General features: G+C 30.9%; 2 protein-coding genes across 2 annotated transcripts; one reads left to right on the forward strand and one right to left on the reverse strand.

Moving 5' to 3' along the window:
- The first annotated feature begins 383 nt into the window (after positions 1-383).
- LOC119605809 lies at positions 384-17653 on the forward strand. Its single transcript, XM_037959127.1, has 7 exons — positions 384-682; positions 3618-3799; positions 3884-4583; positions 13567-14045; positions 14325-14476; positions 17045-17293; positions 17639-17653. The coding sequence occupies exons 1-7, from the start codon at positions 384-386 to the stop codon at positions 17651-17653; spliced, it is 2076 nt and encodes a 691-aa protein (XP_037815055.1).
- A 759-nt stretch (positions 17654-18412) lies between these two features.
- LOC119605819 lies at positions 18413-19336 on the reverse strand. The gene has a single exon (XM_037959139.1). The coding sequence runs from the start codon at positions 19334-19336 to the stop codon at positions 18440-18442; it is 897 nt and encodes a 298-aa protein (XP_037815067.1). The 3' UTR covers positions 18413-18439.
- Between the last annotated feature and the right edge of the window lie 3626 nt (positions 19337-22962).

Raw genomic sequence — 22962 nt, forward strand, 5'->3', positions numbered from 1 at the left:
TTCTGCTTCCGTTAATGTGGCTTTTGTTGACTCTATAACCAAACACTTGCCATTTTACCGGCTTTTGTATGTTGCAAATTACGCACTCTAATGATTTTTGGTCAAAATGCCAACACACACACACAATATGTTGCACACAAACGCCCACACTAACAATTCCCATAAATGTAAATGTTTTGCATTTAATGATAATGATGTAAACTTTTATACTCGTAACAGCTATTATTTAATTTTAGTTCATTTTAATGTTTAGTTTTCTGCTTAAAAACTCCACCACAATCTCAATTGACTGAAATTAGTATAAATTTGTGTATTTTCGTTAGAAACTGTTTTAGTTGTTTCATATATTTCGTTTAGTTCAAATAACAAATTTTAACGGTAAAATGTTCAAATTTCATTGCGTGTCATCACTTTTCGTTTTACTACAAATATTTAACGGTAATTTCGCCATAACAAGTACAGACAACGATGGTAATAGTGTTCAAGAATTCCAATATTGTTTACGCAAATCATCACATCCCAATTTAAGGGAGTGTGTTGGTCGTACGGCCATTAGTTTTTTGCAACGTTTCGATGAAAGAGATAATTTTACATTTGCTGGTAGTTTAATTGCTGCCCGTGACGATAAGGTGGCATCCAGGTCATTAGTGAATTTTTTGGATACTGATCCGGTGGATTTTAGGTAAGAGCTATTGTGTATTACAGTGATTAAAATTAAAGTGAATGAGGTGCGAAAGAACTGTATTTAGTTTTCGTATTTCATGAAAACACCTGTGCAATTACAATGTAGCATTAAATGAAATGAAATTACTTAAAAAGTAAAAGGTCTCAAATTAACTATAAAACATTTCAAGTTTGCTAGAAAATACAAATAGTCACTCAAACTTATTAGTGTTATGCTCATGAATTTCCGTACAATTCGTGACAATTGCGAGAATGGAAAAAAAGCCCCCTTCACACGAGCACACAAGTAATATGATCTGTCAAAATTTTGTGTAGAAGAGAACGGCTGGGATCGTCTAAACGCAATATGTAATAAAACCATCACACATCGAGAGAAAATACGGATGGAAAATTTGACATTCGTATGGCTCTCTTCATTTTTTGAAATGATTCAAAAAACAAGCAAGTCGCATTAGATCAGGGATGTATTTTTATGTAAACACATACACTATCGGACAAAATAAAGTGCAAAAGTACTCATGTTATATTCTTTCAGCGAAAAATCTGTTAAATGATTACTGAATATGGAATTTTTTAAAATTCATTTAGTTTATATGCAATGCTACAAAAATTACAATAAAACAAAATCATTCCACCTAAAATTTTTCTGTATAACATCCAAAATTAAAGTAAATTCACCTTTTTGTCGGACAAAATAAAGTGTAAATTTTATATATCATTATTTAAATTTTTTGTATATCAAAATTATTAAATACGCTCGTGAATTGCTCAATTGTTATTGTTTACTCCATCTTCACTAAGATTCCCGATCCTAAGGTTGAATAATGTACCAATACCGATAGCCCCCCACCATAATGTTTAAAACCTGGGGTATTGTTTTTAAAATATTGTATATTGAAGGGTTTAACTCACACTCATTGTCGACATTTTAAAATTTTCGGTACAAATTAGGACTCATCTGACTATCTACGCAAATTTGAGGTAAAAAATACAAAATTAAATACTAAAACCGAAAAAAAATTTCCATGCTTTTAAATGTGTTGGTGAAAGATTGAACGTATGGGTCAGTTGACTCTTCGTATGTGTTTAATTTTTAATGTTAGCTGTGGGGAACCTAGGGGAAATTTATTCAAAAAGCTCTAGTGAACACTATGTGAGCATATTACAGTCAAATCTTAAGATCAGTGCCTTCGAAATGGACTTGGGCAACTTTATATCTCGGAAAGATAATAAGCTTAAGCGCTTGATAAAGTTAAAAAATAGCATTACTGTAGGAAAGAACACTGAAAATTTAAATAAGTTGCTCAGAGCACCGCCCTAAATCCAATAGATTAATTTTGGACCACAATTGATCAAAAAATTCCGATGAAATAGTGATCAAAAACGGATTTCTTTTGAAAATAATCATATGCGAAAAGCAAGGGGAAGGAAAGGCGATTGCGAATAACAATGGTGAACAAAATTACCAAAATGGCTTAAGTAGATCCAGATATTCAAATCAGAACCAAAATAGATAAAAAATTTTGATATACAAGAAATTTAAATAATGATATATAAAATTTACACTTTATTTTGTCCGACAAAAAAATTGAATTTACTTTTATTTTAGAAGTTTTACAGAAAAATTGTAATTACAATAATTTAGTTTTATTGTTATTATTGTAGCGTTGTATATTAACTAAATGATTTTGAAAAAAATTTCCATATTCAATAATCATTTAACCGATTTTTCGATGAAAGAATATAGCATGAGTACTTTTGCACTTTATTTTGTCCGATAGTGTACAATAAAAGTGAAGCAGCTGTTTCCATCTTACTTTGTTATTGTTTTATACCAATCGTGTAAATACGAAAAATATAAATCAAACTACTTTTATTCTCTTTTTTGTCATACGGATGGAATTTCATTTTACTTTTTCATTAGACTTGTCGTACGTAAAGTGTGATCGTCTGAAGGGCCCTTAAGTGGAAAGCTTATTATCATTTATTTAGTCTTTTTTTTTAATTTTATGACAATTGTTAAAGAAAAACATTATGGAGATCTAAAACTTAAATGAAAGCTAGAAAACTAAGAAGGCCAAGAAAAATTAAGGATCCAATGATTTTTGTTCGAAATTGTCACTTTTGGGAACTGGTTCTGGAGTCAAAACTCGTTCTACGGAACGCTTCTGGAATCAGTTCTTTCATCAATTTCATTTCAATTTCATTGTTCGAACTAGTTCTAGGGAAGCCTTAGATATGGTATACGCTTTACATTAAAATAGTTCTTTTCACAGCGTTTTTTTGTTCGAAACTATTAAGATTATGACCATAAATACTACATTAAACTTACTTAAAACTTATGATCATTCTGCCACATATATAATCTGCAGCTCACTTTCCATTCTCCTATTACAATTCAATTAGGAATCTCTTTAATTCCCTATAGTCCAGTTCTATGCAGAAATATACATATGAAAGCGTTTTCTATTTCGATAAAATTATTTTTATGAATTTTTTGAAATTTTTTTCATCTGATTCCAAGAAGTTGTTTTAGAACTAGTATGCGTTGTCGTACGTATGTATATACTTTGGCAACGGATGTTATTGAAAAATGATAAACTCTTTGGCGCCAATTTGGTACCAGGCGTGCACATTTCCTTTTCCTTCTGTGTGATTATTGAAAGAGAACCAGAATCAAGAAAAGAGTCTAGCAGATATTAAAAAAGCAAAATAAGTCGAACAACTGAAGAGCATCAAAGACTTCCATTAGAAAGGCAGCTCGTAAAGCATTTCAAATAATTATCTAATTGCTGACAAGTTTCAAAGCATTTTGCTGTCTTAGCACGATAATAATTGTAAAATTGCACATCAAAGGCAAAAATGTTCCATCTTAGCGCTATTATGAATAATTACTATTAAATATTTCTTTTTATTTTTTTTTTACATTCTAGAGGCATTTTAGAAAATGCTGGAGCTGTATTTAGTCAACGAGCTCTTGAATTCCATATGGATGCCATATACCCAGGTCTTATGTTTAAGGTAGGCCCCTCCGCCGATTCTAATAGTGTGGCACAATTTATGTTAGATCCAACAGTAGATGAAAGAAATTTTAATTATGAAGAAGCTTCAACAGGTAAGTTTAGCTTTATCCAAGACATACACACACTTAAGCCAAGCTTAAGCTAAGACATCAACTATTTTTTTATAATTCTTGCAGCACGCATCTTAACAAAACAATATCTGTTACCATTTCTACTTGGTTTCAAATTCAACTTGGTAGCACTGGTACCAATTTTATTTACCATAATTTGTTTACTCTTGAAAAAATCACTTTTTATTGCCAAGTTAGTGGTTTATATTAGCAGCATTTTAGGCATAGGAGGAGTTGCTGGTGCTTTGGGTACATTAGGTGGCGGTTTAGGAGGTTTGTTTGGAGGCGGTCATGGCTTTGGCGGTGGTATTCCACCACCACCACCACCACCACCTTTTAGAGGACATGCTTTTGCTGGAGGAAATTTTGGTGCTGCAGCTGGTGGTGGCTTGTATCCCGGTAAAAATACTGTCTACTCACAATATGAACAAGATGAACTCCAGCACATTTCACCATACAAAAGACAAGATCGTAAAGTAGTTTTTGAGAAGACAAGAGAAAATACTGGAAGAATTAATACCAGCAGTAATGTACGTTCAACTGTCGCACCAGTTATAGCCACACCTGCCCCAGATCGTTTTTATGAATATGAGAAACAGGTTCTAATGCAAGATCGTAGTGGTAAATTACGTCACTCAAATGGTAAATTAGGTCCTTCGGCCTATGCTGAAGATGAAGAAGAGGTGGCTGGTGTTATAAATGTTTCACATAGCCATCATTTTAAGACTAGTGATAACTCTGGTTGGAAAGTACTAAATTTAAGAGTGTAATATAGTTTGTTATAGTTGTAGTTTAATTTAAGAATAAATTAAATGTATTATTTTATTTAAATTAGTGTTTTAATTTGTTCTACCAATGATATCAAATGATAGTTAAAGTAAAGAAACAAAATCAATGGCTCAAGCTCTCATTTATTTATTTATTAAGACTACAATTCGAACATACTGATGATAGGGTTTATAATTTTTTTACTCCCACTTGTTAAGACATATAAAAGATTTTTAAATTATATGTATTGTAAACGAATTTAAATTTTAAACAATCGGAATGTATTATTTTCTGAATAGACAAAAATGTATCTTGAAACTTCTTAGAAATCTCTTTATTTAATTGACAAAAAAAAGTAATCTCTTTTTTAATTCCTTTTCTCTATCAGTAAAACATGACTGTGTTACGTATCCATGTACATTAGGGTGTCCTATTTGTATGTAGAAAAAGAAATAGGGTCTGTTGTCCCAAACGAAAATGAAATCTTGGGTTCATTCTAATATTCCATTTCTCAAAATTTTGGTGATTAATTTGTGATTTGTTTCTTTTTTATAAGCTCCACCACCATCAGTGGGGTAGAGGGTATATGTATATAAGATTGTTATTAAGTGTGCAACACTGAGAAATATTCCTCTGAGACCCTACAAAGTATATATATTATTGGTCAGTATAAAATTCTGAGTCGACTTAGCTGTGTCCGTCTGACTGTCTACACATTTTCATGCAATTTTCACAAAAACTATGTAATAAATGTCCACTAGTTTCTCTACGAAAACTTGGTTTCTATTGAAAAGTGTTGAAATCGGTCCACAAATTCCTATACCTCCCATACAAATGTACATACATATTCTCGGATAATTAATCTATTGTTAATAACTTCTTTCAGAATGTCGTCATCTTTACAAAAATTTCTGAATTGGTCCATATATGGTCATAACTCTCATGCGAGGTCGCCTTCAGCAAATCACTTAAACATATTACTCATTACCATATATTGATATGTTTGATATAAGAATACATGAATTGGTCCATATATGGTCATAGCTTTCATACGAGGTCCCCTTCAGCAAATCACTTAAACATTTAAAAAAAGTGTTTTAAGCGTTTTAAATATGCAGTAAAAAACTTAAAATATGCTCTTATTTCATCCTACAAGATTTTTTATAATTGATTCATCTCATATTTTGAAGAACTAGTTTAATAGAACTCAGTTTTACATTCAGATAACCAATAAATAACATGAAGCCATTTGGTCCTCAAAAAAAAAAAAAAACATATTTTAAACGACAAAGTTTGACACATTTCTTCCAATTGTATTCATAGCAAAACTGAAATTTTAATCCTTGTTGTCATAAAATCCAATAATTACACTGTAATTAAAATTTCAACTTTCAAAAAGACACAGAAAAACGCCGAAATACGTGAATTTAATTTTCGGTCGTAGAATCTAGTGGCATGCTCCGTTTTGAAAAGTTGGGTCAAAATCGGGAGATATTGGATTTTAAAGTTTACACTGTTTCTGAGGTGTTTTTTAATTATTTAAATTAAAAAAAAACTTTCACGTATAGAAAAGTATATAAATACATGAAACTAGAGTCCATATGAATTAATTATGCATATATATTTTTTTTTTTTTATAATTAGTTCGTATGTCTATGCGTGAAAATTTTTTTCAAAATTTAAAAAATAAAAAATCACCTCATAAACAGTTCATACTTTAAAACGTAATATCTCCCGATTTTGACCTAACTTTTCAAAACGGAGTAAGTCACTAGATTCTACGACCCAAAATTAAGTTTAGGTGTCTCGGCGTTTTTCTGTGTCTTTTTGACATACTTACAGTGTTATCAATACTAGTTTTTTAATCGATAAAAATGGATTGGTCTCATGAAATCCAAAGTAATCGGTTTTATGTTCGATTTAAAATTTAATGCTTTATTGAATATAAAACTATAACATTGGTTTTCATGAGACTAATGTATTTTTTACAGTTTTCAAGTTCTACAAACGAAAATAATTTTTTTCAAAATTGTAAAATAGGCTAAAAAATTAAAAAAAAGATTTAAAAAATAAAAAAGTTAAATTTGATTTTTTTTAATAAAGTTTTGAAAAGAAAATTAAAAATGTACAAAAATGAAAAAAAGCTAAAAACTTCAAAATATGCACTAAAAGAGTAAAATATGCTCTAAAAACTCGAAAATATGCCATAAATATGCTACAAAAGTCAAATCATGCAAAATTATGCTCTTATGGGTAAAATATGCAAAAATATGCTCTAACAAATCGATGCCAAAATTCTAAAATTGGTCTGAAACGTGTAAATATCTTATCCCTGAGTCCATACGACACAGCACAAAAAACATGCATTTGCATATTCTGGTTTCCCTGCTCATTACCATATATTGATATGTTTGATATAAGAAGACATGAGAAAATCTATTTCAACAAATATTTTATCAATTAAAAGATTACTAGGTGGAAGGTATATAAGATTCAGCTCAGACGAATATAGCAACCCTTTTCTTGTTGCTGGCAGGATAGAAACCTCATTAAAAATAGGGTTGAGACAATATACGTAATTCAAACCCGATCTCTAAATCAATTGTATTGGACACATTTTAAAACAATACTGAAACACAGACGAAACAAATATTCCCTCTGAATAAGGTATTAATTACAAATTTTAGTTTATCGGTTCATTCGAAAACATATTTAACAAAATGTTTATTGTTAATCAAAATTGAAAATTAAAGAAATTGTTTTAAAGAAATTCGAAGTGTATATTATAACACTCTCACTTTTTTAATATTGCGTAAGGGCATCATTGTTTTAAGACGATTTAAAAAAGTTATATAATTTTTTTATTTTGTCTCATTATACATATTATGCTTGGCATTGTTTTAAGCCTAAAACCAATAAGCTTTAGGCTTTAAACATTTTTTTATATAACAACAACAACAACAACAATAAAAGGAAATTCTTTTGACAACTTAAATTACTTCCACATCACTTTGAAGCAGTAAGATAGATTTGCTACTTTTTTTACAACAACCGTTTATGAACTCAAGAAAATTAACGATAAACGTTGCACAGTGGGATAGTTAAAGGAATAAGTCAGTTTTTACAAAAATTTCGTCGAGTTTATCTTTTGAATTTCGATTTATCGATATGTAAAATAATACAAACGATCCAAAATCTTCCTTTGTGTTCCGATTTCAAAAATCATAATGCATTTTACTATGTATCTACTAAGTAGTAAAAGACAACTAAAAACCTCTTCATAGCTTTAAATTTTATCTTAATAACCTATGAGTTATTTGCTCCCAAAAATTTTTGGATTTGATGAAAAAGCTAACTTTACAAGAAACATTTTAAGTGAATAAAAGTTTTACAAATTTTAATACAATTTTTATACTAATCACAGTCGTGACAAAGTTTCTATAATATAATTTTCCGACCCTATGAAGTATATATTATAGATAGCGGAGTAAATTAACCTATATCCGTCTGTCTATGAGTATCATATAGAAAATAGAAAAAAATGCTAAAAATTACCAAACAAATTGAATTTAAAAGCAAAAATTTCATAAAAATTTAAAAAAAAAATTGCCATAGAAATATTTATTTCTTAAATTTTTAAAATAAATTATATTTTTTAAAATACGCTAATTTTAAAAATGCTGTACCTTTGGCCACGCCTCCAATTCACCAATGCCTCCCGAATTAAAAACTTTATCTTTACAAAGTATGTCAAATAACCATTACCGATTTATTTCCCTCTATTGCTTTAACTAATCCACTGTGCGTTGGAAGAAAAAGTTCAAATTACGAGATGAAAGTGAAATGTTTGTCTGTTAAAGTTTTAAAAAAAGACTAAATACAACAAAAGACAGAAAAGACGATACAAACGACCCAAGTACCTATCACCGCAAGAACCTGTAATTACAAGCCAAAAACATTTTTAAGGTTCAATAACCCACCCCAAATTACTCATTTAATTTTTTTATTAATAAAAAAATAACTATGACAAAAAATATACAGGTTTGTAGGTGGTATCGTAGTAATATTTGGGTTTTCATTACAGGTGGCTTTGAAAAGGTTTAAAATGGTTAAAGAAAATTGAAAAACACAATGAAAGCTAAATATTTATGGAAAAAATATCACTGGTATGATGTTAAGCCATGCATATTTATTTTTTATGTTTTTTATAAGTATTTGAAAATAAATTGTTTTGCTTGTGAGATTTAAACCCAGCAAACAGTAGATTTTAAATTTAATTTCTCTAATGTCTAAGAGCAGATATTTAAATAAATAAGTAAACAAATCGGTGATGAGCTAACTAATTATGCTGATTATGCAGCTAAGTATATGTTTGATTGTCGTGCGCCTTTTATAAGATCTCAGGAAATTAAGAAGCTCTTTGATAGTTATTATGGAATATTGCCAGACTGTTGCTCTACTAGTCAGATGTAAATCTTAAGACACTAAATATTAGGTAAAAAATGACCGATGGCCCACCGAGGGCCAACGGACGTATTCTCATCGACATGTATGAAGAAGGTTTGTTATCGAAAAGTGATTTTAGTTCTTAGTTTAGAACACTGCATAGTGCCATAGTTTCCCAAAGTTGTTCAATTACTACAGATTATTGCCAGACTGTTGCTCTACTAGACAGATATAAATCTTAAGACACTAAATATTAGGTAAAAAAATCACCGATGGACCACCGAGGGCCAACGGACGTAGGGTAGAAGGGGGATCATACGCCATAGGGGCACATCTGCCTATAGCGAATAACTTGAAAACCGAGTAATCGATTTTATCGCATTATCGAATTTTGTTTTCGTTTATCGATTATCTATCATCCCTGAAAGTTTGAAAGATTAACTTTATATATGATGGGAGGCAGACGAGATTAATTGTTTTTCAAAGGGCTGTGAAAATATTTCACTGTGTGAATTTTTTGTGCTAACTTTTTTAGTTTTTGTGATAGAAAAAATATATTGATCAGTGATAGAACGTCAATAATAGTGAACAATAAGACATAATAATTTTTTCGATAATATAATCTGAAGCCCGAAAAAAATTGAAACTAAACCCCAGAACTGCCCGTGGGGCACATTCGCCAAATATATGAAATGCTTGTGATGTAGAACAAAATTTGGTTAAAATATAGAAAAAATCAATAATAATTTGTTTTAATTTTTTTTGTTAAGTTATGTGAAATAAACAATAAATATCTGGTTTATTATACTTTGTTAAATGAATTAAAATATAAAACAGCGAAATAAGTTTTTATTTTTTAAATTTTTTGGTTGATTTTACTAATGACAAATCTGCCCCATCCTCTTGGCGTATTTACCCCATGGATGGGGCGGTATCGCCGTTTTTGGTCAGTTCAGAAAAGTTAAAAAATATGTGCATTAGGATGACTTAGAAAAGATTGAAAGGGATAAAACTAAAGCCAACATATCTAAGTATGCGAACCAAGAAAAGAATAAAGAATATGTATTGTGGTTTTAATTTGAGGCCGCCTCAAAAAAAAAGTGGCGTATGGTCCCCCTTCTACCCTATTCTCTTCGACATGTATGAAGAAGGTTTGTTATCGAAAAGTGGTTTTAGTTCTTATTTTAGAACACTGCACAGTGCCACATTTTTCCAATCTAGAACGACAAAAGTCAAATTAAAAAAGTTGTTCAATTTTTATATACATATAAGTGACCTAAGACTTCCAGTAGCATGGAAACATCGGGAAAAAATCAGATAGTGTTTGCTCACGCGGAAATTTGGCTCCATAGTTCCACCTTCAAAACTAAATTTTTCTAGTTACTAATATACATAGGTCAAATAATATGATGTGTACAAAAGTGAATAACTTCTATATGGAATTAGATATTTACACAATTTAAATTACATATAAAAGTGTATTAAACAAGGATTAAAAATCATAAAATTTTCATGGAAAATATTTTTTCAAGTTATATTTTTCTTATATTTTTATTACTCTACTAATATATCCTTAAAGTAAACAAAAACTTAATTTTTAATGGAACGCATCTTTTGTAATTGGTCCGATGTGGTCGTCGGTGCATACGCTAATATCTGTAGTATGTATTTCAAAAACTAACTTTTTCGACCGTTTGCGACCCCGATAATTTTAGAGTTATTAGTACAATCGTCTAATATTTCTTATATTTTTATTACACTACTAGTATATCGTTAAAGTAAACAAAAACTTAATTTTTAATGGAACGCATCTTTTGAAATTGGTCCGATGTGGTCGTCTGTATTCGCTAAAATCTGTAGTATGTATTTCAAAAGCTTACTTTTGTGACCGCTTGCGACCCCGATAATTTTAGACTTATTAGTACAATCGTCTAAAAGGACATTTTCAGCCTTTATAGGTTAAATAACTTTTCAATTTTAAAGATATTATCTTAATCTAAAGCACATACTTGACATAAACTTAATTATAACCCCACAAAAAATGTGGGCGGTTTTGATTTACGTGATTTGAAAATTCTTTTTTGATCACTGTTTGAACCAAATGTTTACTAAAATCAGCATTTAACTTAACAAATATAACTAAAATACTTTTGTTGACCACGCCCACTTTTACAAATTTGAAAAATATACTATAATGTTAAAAATAATCAACTATTATCATTAAAGTTTTAAATATTTGCATACATTAAATGGCTTTACTAATAATTAATTAAATAATAGAGAAAAGTGAGCGAAATGTTTGCTTGTGGGCATGGTTAGGTTAGGTTGATAGGAGGATGTATACTATATCAAATCTGAAAAAATACACCTAGGCCGCTATTGGGCAATTTGTGCGCTCCTTATCCTGAAAAAATGAATTATTTTTCAGTTCAGAAACTCAGTTTCTTGAACATAATTTCTAAGAATCTTCCAATCAGTGTTAGTCAGGAATTTTATTTCCGAAATAACATCACTTCCAAGATTCTTGGATCTAACTTCGACAAATGCCTGGCAGTGGCAAGGAAAGTGCTCCAGAGTTTCACTGTCCTCTCCACATGCTCTACATTCGTCTGAATCCGCACGTCCAATTTTGCATAGATGTGCTCGTAATCCTGTGTGTCCACTCAGAATATGTACCATCATACTAACTTCAGACTTGCTCATTTTGAGGAGATTTTTCGTCTTGCTCTCATCAGGGCCACCCCATAGGATCTTCGTGGTTCTACCCACAGTTTCATTATTCCAAGAGGCCTTATGGGATTCTCTCACCCATATTTTTAGTCCAGCTTTTGTTGCGGCGTTTGCGTTTGTCAGGTTAACTGCCTCGAGCTCCCTTCCCTTTAAAGCTATTACATTCGCCCTTTCGTTGCCGACTACTCCCGAGTGGGCCGGCACCCATACAATGTAAACCTTACCTCTGGGAGAGTATTCAGTTAAAGCTTTCTTACAATACAATACGGTCTTAGATTTAGTTTTATCACCTGATATCGCCCTAATTGCCTTCTGGCTGTCGGTAAATATATTAAGATGTGGGCGCCATATTTATTCTAATCCAATATACGCATTCCGTTATTGCTCGTACTTCTGCCTGGAAGCTTGTGTTATGATTTGGTAAACGGTGGTATATTTCTGTTTCTGGGTCTTCAATATAGAACTCCAGCCCCAACGGATTCCTACTGGTATTTTCTCTAATGTTCCGCTTGACCAAGACATTCTATCTGGGATTAGCGTTTTAAAGTTTCCGACATATTATGATTCAATGGGTGGAATATCTAGCAACGTTTCCAGAGCCTTGGTTGAAGTAGTACACATGGCACCACTTATACCCAAGCAGCATGTACGCTGAACTCCCTGTAGTAGTTTGATATTGCATTTTTTGTCTAAAGCAGTCCACCAGATTATTGAAGTATAAGCTAGAATTGGTCTAATTACACTTTTATAAAGCCAATTTGTCATAGTAGGACTAAGATCCCATTTCATGCCTATAGTTCTCCTACATATCGCCCAGCACCGATGTTCCTTGTTGATCCTATCCTCTATGTGGTGTCTCCATTTTAATTTCCGGTCGAGTATTACACCTAAGTACTTAACTTTGTCTGATACTGATATCTTCTTGCCCAGGAAGCAAGGTTCAGTATACGTAGAACATGGACATGGTTATCATGAAAATTATATGAAATTATGGTATAAATTTTTATTTATAAATAATTTGTAAAATTGACTCACATTTTTTCACTTACATGCATAAATTTTCTATATAAAAAGTAGGCGTGTTCGTTTTATAACTAATGCATTCTGATCTTATAAGGGTTGATTCAGTTTGTCTGTTTTTAAGTTATTGCTTTTTATTGTAGTCAAGAATACCAAAATTAGCACTAACATAAGAAGTGGGCGTGGACATGATATAACCGCCCCTTTTTTACCAGAATGTACTAAATGTAGTACTGTGCACTGTGGCATATGAGCTATTAAACTGTACTACTCATAACTTTCTTGTTGTTTGTTTTTTCATAAGCGTCAAACAAATTGGTTGCTGGTTTATATCTACTTAGATTAAATGTTTTTAGATAAATATTTAGATTTGTAATGGTTTGAAAAGCAACTTAATTACACTTTATTGAAAAGTTCTTTCTTTTTACAAATTTTTTGTAAGAGTGAAAATGAAAAAAAAAACGAAAGAAAAATTCATTTCCTCCACCAATTAAATGTTCATAAAAATACCAATTTTTAGAAATTAAAGAAAAACATTTGCATATAAATTATGGTTAATAATATAAAAATTAGTTTAGTATTATTTTATAGTTGAAGAAGCTTAGATGTAAAAGAAAGAAATCTAAAAGAAACTATTAAACGGAATAGAAGAAAAAATTCTTTAAAAATAAAAGAAAATAAATAAAAACCTTAAGCCATAAATAAGGATTTAAGTGCTACAATTAATTGTGTAAAATGTTAAAAATAGTCTTAGCACTTTTTGTGATTTTCACACTAAATTGTAGTTTAAGTGTTGCCATAATAAGTACGCGAGAAGATGCTTTTTCCGCACGACAAATGGGCCAATCGATGGCTCAATGTTTTGGACAGAGTGAGATAATTAATTGTTTGGAAAATAAAATATTTGAGACATTAGACAGAGCCATTGCCAATAATGATACATGGCAATTTAGTGATTTTTTAGTTATTGAAAAAAATGCTCAAACCACCTCCTCGCCATTCTTTAACGAGGAACATGAGAACAAATTACTAAATACATCAAATAGACGTTCTCTAAGTGATACATTGGCTTTGAAAATGTTACAGTTGGCTCAAACACGTTCATTAAAATTACAATTACCCTCATCTGTCAATAATTTATTCAATAAACGCAGCATATCCTCGGCTCTAGATGATTTGAATGCGGCTACCACTGATGATGTTGATGTGGAGAATGAAGATACTGGTGCGATAGAACAATTGGAACAGGAAGAAGGTACGCTACGTAAATTGAATGGTCTTGTAGATGATAAAATTTCAAAAATAAAAAAATCTGGTCGAAAAAAACCTTTTAAAAAACTCAAACCCTCTTATTCTTCTCCTCTCGATTTTGCACTAACCGCACTGCCCTCGCCCACTTATCTGATCAAAAACAAAAACAAACATAATAAAAACAAACAAAAACATAAATACAAAAATAAATTTAAACATAAATATAAAAACAAACATAAAAAAAATAAAAATAAAATATACTATTCGTTGTTTAATATCAAACCACCCAAAGGTCGCAAGAAAAAGGACAAAGACAAGAACATGGCAATGATGGGAGGAATGGCGATGCTGGCAATGGTTGCACAAATGTTTTTGGGCAAAGTAATACTGATAGCAGGAGCTGCATTTGTAATGGCTAAAGTTGCTTTACTTATATCCGTACTGGTGAGTAGTTTTCAATTGAGTTGGTGTTAAATACATGTGTATGTATGTAGATATGAATCAATTGTATGCTTTTAGGGTGTTTCAAATATTTCATTAGGGATTAGAGGGGAATTTTTGTAATGTTATTAGCTACTGGGATATGTTATTATCTGATAAATACATAAAGTTGTAATTGAGTTTAGAAGAACATTCAATAGTTTTGTAACATGTGTTTTTTCTGTCAATAGTTTACAACTTGACAGATACATAACATATCCTCCATCTATGTACTCAGGGTTTGGGAGAATATATACACATGTACACAGAATTGTGGAAAATTGGAGAATGTATTATATCCGGCTTTGCCGAATCTTATATACCCACCATCAAAATTATGCCCTAAGAAATATAGTAGAGAGATTTTGGTTTCTATAAAACTATAGACGATTTTTCTGAAGGTCACCTTGTGGACAATTATGGTCTGATCCTTGTGAAATTTAGTAAATATATTACAGTTCCTATAGAACTTCTTCATAACAGTATTATAAGGGGAATTTCGTGTCAAGTGACCCAACTTTAAAAATCGATGTCTTCCGATTTGGATGAAATTTGCACCTAGTTTAGTACTATGGAATAGTAGGCCGGGCACAAATTTCCTGCTCTATCGGTCAAGAACTGCCGGGGGGTCAAGTTGGACATTTTGGTCATACATATTTAAAGAAATAAAAAAATAAAATTTGGAAAGAATGAAGAAATAGCTATCTGAACTCCTTTGGACAATTTTGCTAGGACCAATAGGTGAAAAGTTACACTCATTTGAATAAAATTCTGTATGACCAAATATCCAACTTTGACCCCCTCTAAGTCCGGCAGTTCTTGACCGATAGAGCAGAAAATTTGTGTCTGACCTACTATCCAATAGTACTAACTTTAGTGCAAATTTCGTCGAAATCGTTTTTTTGAGTTGGCTCACTTGACATGAAATTCCCCATATACATATGTATATAATTTCTTTTGAAAGGGACCTCATATGAGAGAAAGGGTCAAATATGAACGGATCCTCAAGAGATTTGGTAGATATTATTTTTGTTGTTTAAAATTTCATATTTCAACGCTTTACTGGTATTTTAAGCCATTTTGAATTCTAAAGATAACCTAATAAGATAATATGACCAATATTGGTCATGTTTTATTTTCTAAAAGCTTTAAAATAACTGGTGGACCACTTGTATGTAGGCTACGTGAAACCATGGGCCGATGTTGTCCATTTGCAGCAAGAAATATTTATTTCTCGTCAATATTTTGCAAACATCTTCATAGGTGCTTTTTTCTGGGCTCTATCGCACATTCAACAAACAGACTTCGTCTCAGATTTATGTTTTAATGGTGTTGGATGTGATTTCGAGGTGTTACAAAATTAATGAAAAAATCACATCCCACTTATATTTTCAGATGGAGGGGAAAATGGGTTTTTGTGTAAATAATGATTTTACATTACAATCTGAATATATTCAATAGCATTATTCTTTCTGTTTGCGAGTTTAAGAATAATTTTTGCATTTCTGTTTTTATACTCTTGTGGGGAGAGTATTTTACTATTGTGAAGATGTTTGTAAGGCATAAAATATTAGTCCTACACCTACCTTCAAGTAAACCAATCGGCTTAAAATAATAAGTCGATTAAGCCATGTCCGTCCGTCCGTCAGTCTGTCAGGTAGCAATTTTAAAGACAATTCGCTGAAAATTGGCACACATATTGTTTTACTTCATTGATTTTGGTTGAAATCAGTTTAAACAAACCCCCTGAATACGCCTTTTGGTCTCATAATTATGTTATATTAATGTACAACAATCTGCATCGATTATACGTTCCTTCATATTAAAATAACCCAAAATCGATTTATACGATCCATACTTTAATCTGAATCGATTTGACAACATCCAACTTACTGTCTACGTGTCGTAAGATAACTTGACCGCGTTTGAGTTTTTGTATCAATTTTAATCTGTTAAATTAGATAAAATCAATCAACAATCTAATGTCCTCCCGGACTTACATTTGAATGATCATTAGAACTTTGATTATAAAAAAATTTGGCGAGTTTTAGGAAATATTATTTTGTAAAGTAATTCGTCAACTAAATATTTACTTTCCTAATATTAAAATATATATATACATGAATTAATCTAAAGAAATCTGTTTCATAGTTCGGTCCAAAATTGACCTAATAATCAAAAGAAGTAATTGTTTAGAAAATCATCTAAATATTCAATAAACTTTTAATAATGTCGATATGAACATATTTGACATAAATAATATATTAAAACAATATTAATTAAAAATATAAAAATTTTTAGACCTTCGATCTCCTTTGGCAAACATAATTACTCAATTTCTTGGAGTTAGTCCCACAACTGAACCTTTAAATATACTTATAGAAAGAAAAAAAATTTTAAACGATCGCAGATTTTTTGTAGATTTTCTTATTAGACCAGTTTCTAGTTTTACACATTTGTTAGAATAGTAGATATAAAATTCTTTACATATTCTTGTCAAACAAAACCCATCTAAGAGTGTTTACATTTCAGGGCAGTCTCAAAAAGGGAGCGGGTGGTAGTGGCGGAGGTACCGATCATGTAATTGTTACTGGCGGAGGAGGAGGCGGCGGCAGTCATAGTCACGAACACAGTTCAAGTTGGCATCGCAGCATGCCTTACGAACACAACAAATTTGAAATAGTACCCGCAGACGAACACAAATTCACCGAACCGGTAACTTACTATGAATTTGCCGAAAATGATGAATTCAAACGTAGGAATCAATATCAACAGCCACCAGTAAAACAAAATAAATTGAATAAAGTAAACTTTTAAAAGAAATTAAAACAAATTAAACTTGATGGTTTTATTTAATTAATTAATATTATTTATTAAAATATTTTTCTCTTAAAAAACTAAAAACAATTTCTTTTTTTTTTCTTCTTCAAATAACTTAAACTTAAAACACACGCAAAAAAAAAATAAAATAATTTAATAAATAAATAAAATAAACTAGATTAAATTTCACATGCTAAAGAAGATGATGCATGCAACACATGCTATTTATGGTTTAATGATTCGTTTTGGTAAGTAAATTTAAAAAAAACTGAATTAAAATTATTTACTTTGGTTTAATAACAAAAGATATCTTTGGTGTGAGTACTAAAGGAATTAAATGATAAAAATCTTTCATTGATAAGCATAGTTAATGTTTCTATTATTGGTGGCAAGTGGAAATAATTTTGAAGAAAAAAAAACTTTCACCTTTTAGTTGATATGTATTTTACGTGGAAGGATTTATATTTTCTCCGTTTTTGATTCTACATGGGTTGACTACCATTAAATTATACGACTTTCAAATTATATATATTGACACTATAATTGTTAGATTTCAGCAATATCTCTCTTTCAAAATCTATCTTTATTATTTGCTTAATGCCTAAAACTGTTTCATTGAAAGTAATATATTATCATATGAAAGACTTTATTTCAAAAATTTTAATTTTAAGCTTTTCAAAATAGTTATTTTTACCAAATTATAGAATCTTACGTTGTCACAACAAATTAGTTTTGTCCATCATGAGTGAGAGTATCATCAGAGAATTAATTCTCCTATAACTCTCGATAATGAAGTTTTTTACACTATTTGTCGTTTTTTCTCATTCTGTTTCGTCTTTCTCTTCAAAATTTATTTGAAAAAATTCAAATACTAAGTATATAATTGAAAGATTCTTTATATCTGTCCATCTATGCCTTTTGCTATGATAGTTGGAGTCCAAAAAACAATATTCGTTAAAAAGCAAATTTTCGTTCAATATCTATCTTATAATTTATGCAAAATAATTACAATACATTTTTAAATATTTCTCTATCCCACTCTGTCTGGAATAATTATATATTTTACTTATACTAGGAGAGTGTGTTTTTAATAGTTTTCTTTTAGATTTACGCACTGGACGGCACCCAAGCATTATAGGACTTATCTTGCATCATCATTTCATCATCCATGCTGCGATGGTAGGAGGAACCACCATCATGACCATCATAATCACCCGCATGACTCGATGAGTATGTATGACTTTGCTGGACTTGAGGATGTTTAACAATTTCATAGGTAGTCTTCTCGCCACCCTCGTTTGAGACTAATTTCTTTAGACCAATTATAGAACTAATGATTAGAGCAATTTTACCCACTATCAAGGCCTTGCCAGCCACTATGGCAATCGAATGATAGGCCATTTTTAAAATTGCAGCCTTTAACATAACTGCAGCTATAAACGGGCCCAAATATTTCTTGTCGTCTTTTTTCTTACGTCCTTCCGATTCTGCACTTGAATCATCATTGGAGGTGAAAAAATCCATAATGCTTTGCCACAAATCCTGGCTGTTCGTTTTGCCAAATGCCAATAGGCGTGGCATGTTGACTTGTAGTTGTCGTGAGCGTATAAATGATAGAAATCGTTCCATTAACAAAGAATCCAAACTTTTCATTGAGAGATTTTCCAAGTCTCTATTGTTAAGTTTAAGATCCGTAACACTTGCCCGACCCGATCTCAATTCACTGTCATTTTTCTTTACCAAGGCCACGCCTTCAATGATGTTAATGTTTTGGAATTTTAAAGCACGACCCAGCAGTTTAGCTCCTTGTACTTTGAAACACCATACCACATCATCTTTACTTAAACATTGATTTAGTATGTGATGTATGGTGCGTGTTAAACCATTGTCGGTTAATAAGCCACGCCCACTATGGGTTACAGTTGTTTCGAATTCAGCCGATGTTGTACAACTACACACAGCCACTATTATGAATAGATTTAACAGTTTCAATTTATTACACATCTTTTAAGGACTATTATTCTCAGCACAATCTTTCGTTAATGTGTCCTAAGGGACTGTTAATAATTCTTTTTCGTTTTGGTGTTTTTGTATATTTTCTTATAAAACTCGTGTTTCAACTTAAATAATTTATTTATTAAAAAACAAACCACTTCAATTTCCTAACAAAATGCAACTGATCTTGAGGCTTAGCGTGGCTAAGAAATTTATACATTTTTGTTTGTTTTAATTGCTTAGCTGCAACAATTTTTGTTTTTTTTTTTTGTGGCCAAAATGGACCTAGTTAATGCTTCTGCAACACCATAGTATGCATCTTAAACTAGACTGCACACTATTGAATGAATATTCAGAGCATGTTAGAAAGATGGTAAAAAAAAACAATGTTTTCTTGCTTAAATCTTAATAAAACTTTTTCCACAATCTTGAAAATCTCGCAAATGCAATTGAGAGATTCTTTTTCTTTTTTGTAATTTCTTTTGCTGCCATCTTTAAGCGCAATATCAAGCTTGGCTGCTAATTTGGCTCATTATCTTTGCATTTTAATGGGCTCCTATAAAATTCATCGTAAATATTTATTTTCCTTTTTTTTTAACAGCGAATTAATCTTGTTGTTCTACGCAGTAATTAATTATTTATTATGTTTAGGTTTTGTTTTATAAATCATTAAAAATCGTTTTCATTTGGTCTCTAAAAAGAAAATTGGTAACACTTTCTTGTGTTGCCGTTTCACCCAACACCCACTTTCTTCTTTATTTCCATTAATTTTGTTTTGTTATTTCTTATTACTTTTTGAAGTTAATTATTTTTATGCTTTTCAATTATTTTTTGCAAAATTACATCTCATAAATTTTTGTAACTAAATTTAGTTTAATCATGTATATTTTAACTTGAAGTATATTTTAGCTTTTGTTGTTTGTGTGCGAAAAGAAGTATGTATTTTATTTACGTTGACGTTTCGCCTGTCAGTTATGATTCGACACGCGAATTATACAGTGAAAGAAATATGGGCAGGAAAGTAGTGAAAGCTAAATAAGTATAATTTTTTATGCGATTTGGGAAAAATTGGTTGAGGGTATCAAATTTTTAACGCTATCATGCGGCCACCCACTAATAAAAGAAAATGATCAATGTTTCTAGTGATTAGTGGCCAAAGTATGCCTCTAATTTATGGCCCTTATTTAAGAACAAGAACAGAAGACAATTTTTTAAAATACTATGTAAAAATAATTTGTTTTCATTCGGGTTTCTTAATATGGTCTAAAAAACAAATCCGAAAATCGAAATACTATCGGCTATAGTCATAATGTACTTAGAGATTCAATATTAATGGGAGAATAGGTGACTAAAACATTAGCATCAAAATATAGAAAATATTCCCTCAAGGGGCTACAAATGAATCTTGTGGCTCTAGACTTGTCAAAGTGTTGAAATTAGTTCTAACTTCTGAAATAAAGTTAGTGCAAACAAGTGCTCCTTTGGGTCCTTATTCGATTCTAAGGCGATGTCCGCCCGTTTGTCTGAGTATTTGTCAGTCCATCTGTTAAAAGCACGATAGATCAGAAAGGAAAGTGATCCCATGGAATACTGCTTCAATGTTCATAAATGTATTTATCTTAATTATGCAGTAATGTCGATATAACATAATAGTAGTATCCACTTAGAAAATATAACATTAAGTATAGCAAATATCGTCCATATTTGACCCTAGCTATAATACCCCCTTCCGAAACTTACTTTACGACTGGCTTAAAAATAATATGTAGTACATTAGACCGACTCAATCTGTTTTGGAAGCAAAATTATGTTTTTATTACCCTTCTCAAAATTTACCTTTCTTTGTTTTATGATGATTCCTAAAATATTTTATGTCTTGCGATGGCCGTTCGTGACCTGGATCAAATTTAAAAAAGGTATTTTTGAATATTTTTTTTTTTTTAATTTTTAGTTTTGTTTTGAAACGATATATTCAATGTGTGATATCATTTGAAAGGTTTTAAAGCCGCGTCCAATGATGTATTACTCATAAATAGCCATCGCCTAATAATTGATATATTCCACTTTGTAGACCGTGGCTTCAAAAAGCCGTTTAAATGATACCACATATTGTATCATTTCAGATTTCATATGGAACGGGGCAAATTAGATTCCTGTGCCCATATAGGGTCCCTTTCAGAAAATGTCATTATTCATAGTTCAAAACAAACAAGTTTTATAAGAACATAAATCTTTCTACCAATTTCATAAAAATACAACATAAACTAAATAAATAAATAAATAAACTGTAATAAATTCAGATATGATCGATCCATAATGACCTATCTTCCGAAATTTATTTTAAATTTAAGATATTTATATAAAATAAGAATATACATAATACTCTTACTTTTTGTACTGTACTACATTGGAAAAAATAACTACATAAGTATTACCTAAGTATTAACTAACTAAATTCTAACAGCATTAATAGAATGTCAGTCACAAAATAACAAAACAGTCAACTATTGAAAAAAAGTTATAAACAATATATAAACATTTGTTGCAAAATTTTCAAACAAGTTTCATCGAATTAAAACTTAGTACATACATACATATACAAAAAAGAGAGAACAAGTAATATTAGATTATGCCGAATCTTATATACCTATCAGCATTTAAAGTGATATTCGAAAGTTTTTTTTTGAATCGATCATACTGTTATAAGCATAAATCCAAACGAATCAGCATAAATGTAATAAAGTTATGCCGAATTTTAATATCGTATATCGATATTATATACGAATTTTTATATTCAATTCATTTGGGTGGTGTCACGCTCCCTATTGCTAATCCTGTCGTGTTTTCCCTAAATTATTCATATGAATTTCAATTTTGCCCGTGCAAAATTTTAAAATTCTGTGGTTTCCCATTTCTAATTCATATTGGAGGTGCCACGCCCCCTATATTAATCCGCCCATTTTGACTCAAATATTCATAATGACACTAAATATAATTTTTTTATATGGAAATTGTCGCGAACACTATTGACAGTCCTCCCATATTGTTCTCAAATGTTTATATGCATTTTGAAATTGTCCATGCATAATTTGAGAACTACTGCAGCTACAGTTTCTGAGATATGCGACTTTAATTTTTAAGCCAGCGTTAAAGGTGTTTTCTGAAGGGGACCTTCTATGATCCAGTATGGGCATATACACATTTCTAATGTCATTTTTAAGTTCAGAGTATAATATCTCCTTTTCTTATACTGATGGGTCAAAGAAAATTAAAAAGTTGGTGGTGGCATCGTCATGGCTTAGGTTTTATCGGATATCTAACAATGCTATCAGAATCTATACTGACAATCAAGCTGCTTTTAAATTCCTGATCGATGTGCAGTAAATATTAAGACTAGTCCAGAAATGCCGGGTGTCTCTAGCTCAAGACTTACGACGCTGTGGCCTCGAATGAATCCTATCTATCAGCAGATAACAGCTAAGCACTCTTTGATCAGTTATTACTGGTCATTGTAAATTTGGAAAACATACATTGCTCATGGGTCTTCCCTATAACGACTTCTGTAGAATTTGTCAAAATGAGGATGAAGAAGAAACAATTACTCATCTTCTGCGACTATCAGACGTTGGGGTCAA

The sequence above is a fragment of the Lucilia sericata genome, unplaced genomic scaffold, assembly GCF_015586225.1.
Source record: "Lucilia sericata isolate MDLA Ls3-8-SP2 unplaced genomic scaffold, ASM1558622v1 Contig000015F_arrow, whole genome shotgun sequence".
Lineage (NCBI taxonomy): Eukaryota > Metazoa > Arthropoda > Insecta > Diptera > Calliphoridae > Lucilia > Lucilia sericata.

Excerpts from the sequence above, each read along its gene's own strand:
- LOC119605809 (XM_037959127.1), top strand. The coding sequence starts at position 384 with ATGTTCAAATTTCATTGCGTGTCATCACTTTTCGTTTTACTACAAATA. Across the intron at positions 3,800-3,883 it reads TTATGAAGAAGCTTCAACAG|CACGCATCTTAACAAAACAA; the intron begins GTAAGTTTAGCT and ends TAATTCTTGCAG. Across the intron at positions 14,046-14,324 it reads ACAGGAAGAAGGTACGCTAC|GTCGCAAGAAAAAGGACAAA; the intron begins GTAAATTGAATG and ends AACCACCCAAAG.
- LOC119605819 (XM_037959139.1), bottom strand. The coding sequence starts at position 19,336 with ATGTGTAATAAATTGAAACTGTTAAATCTATTCATAATAGTGGCTGTG.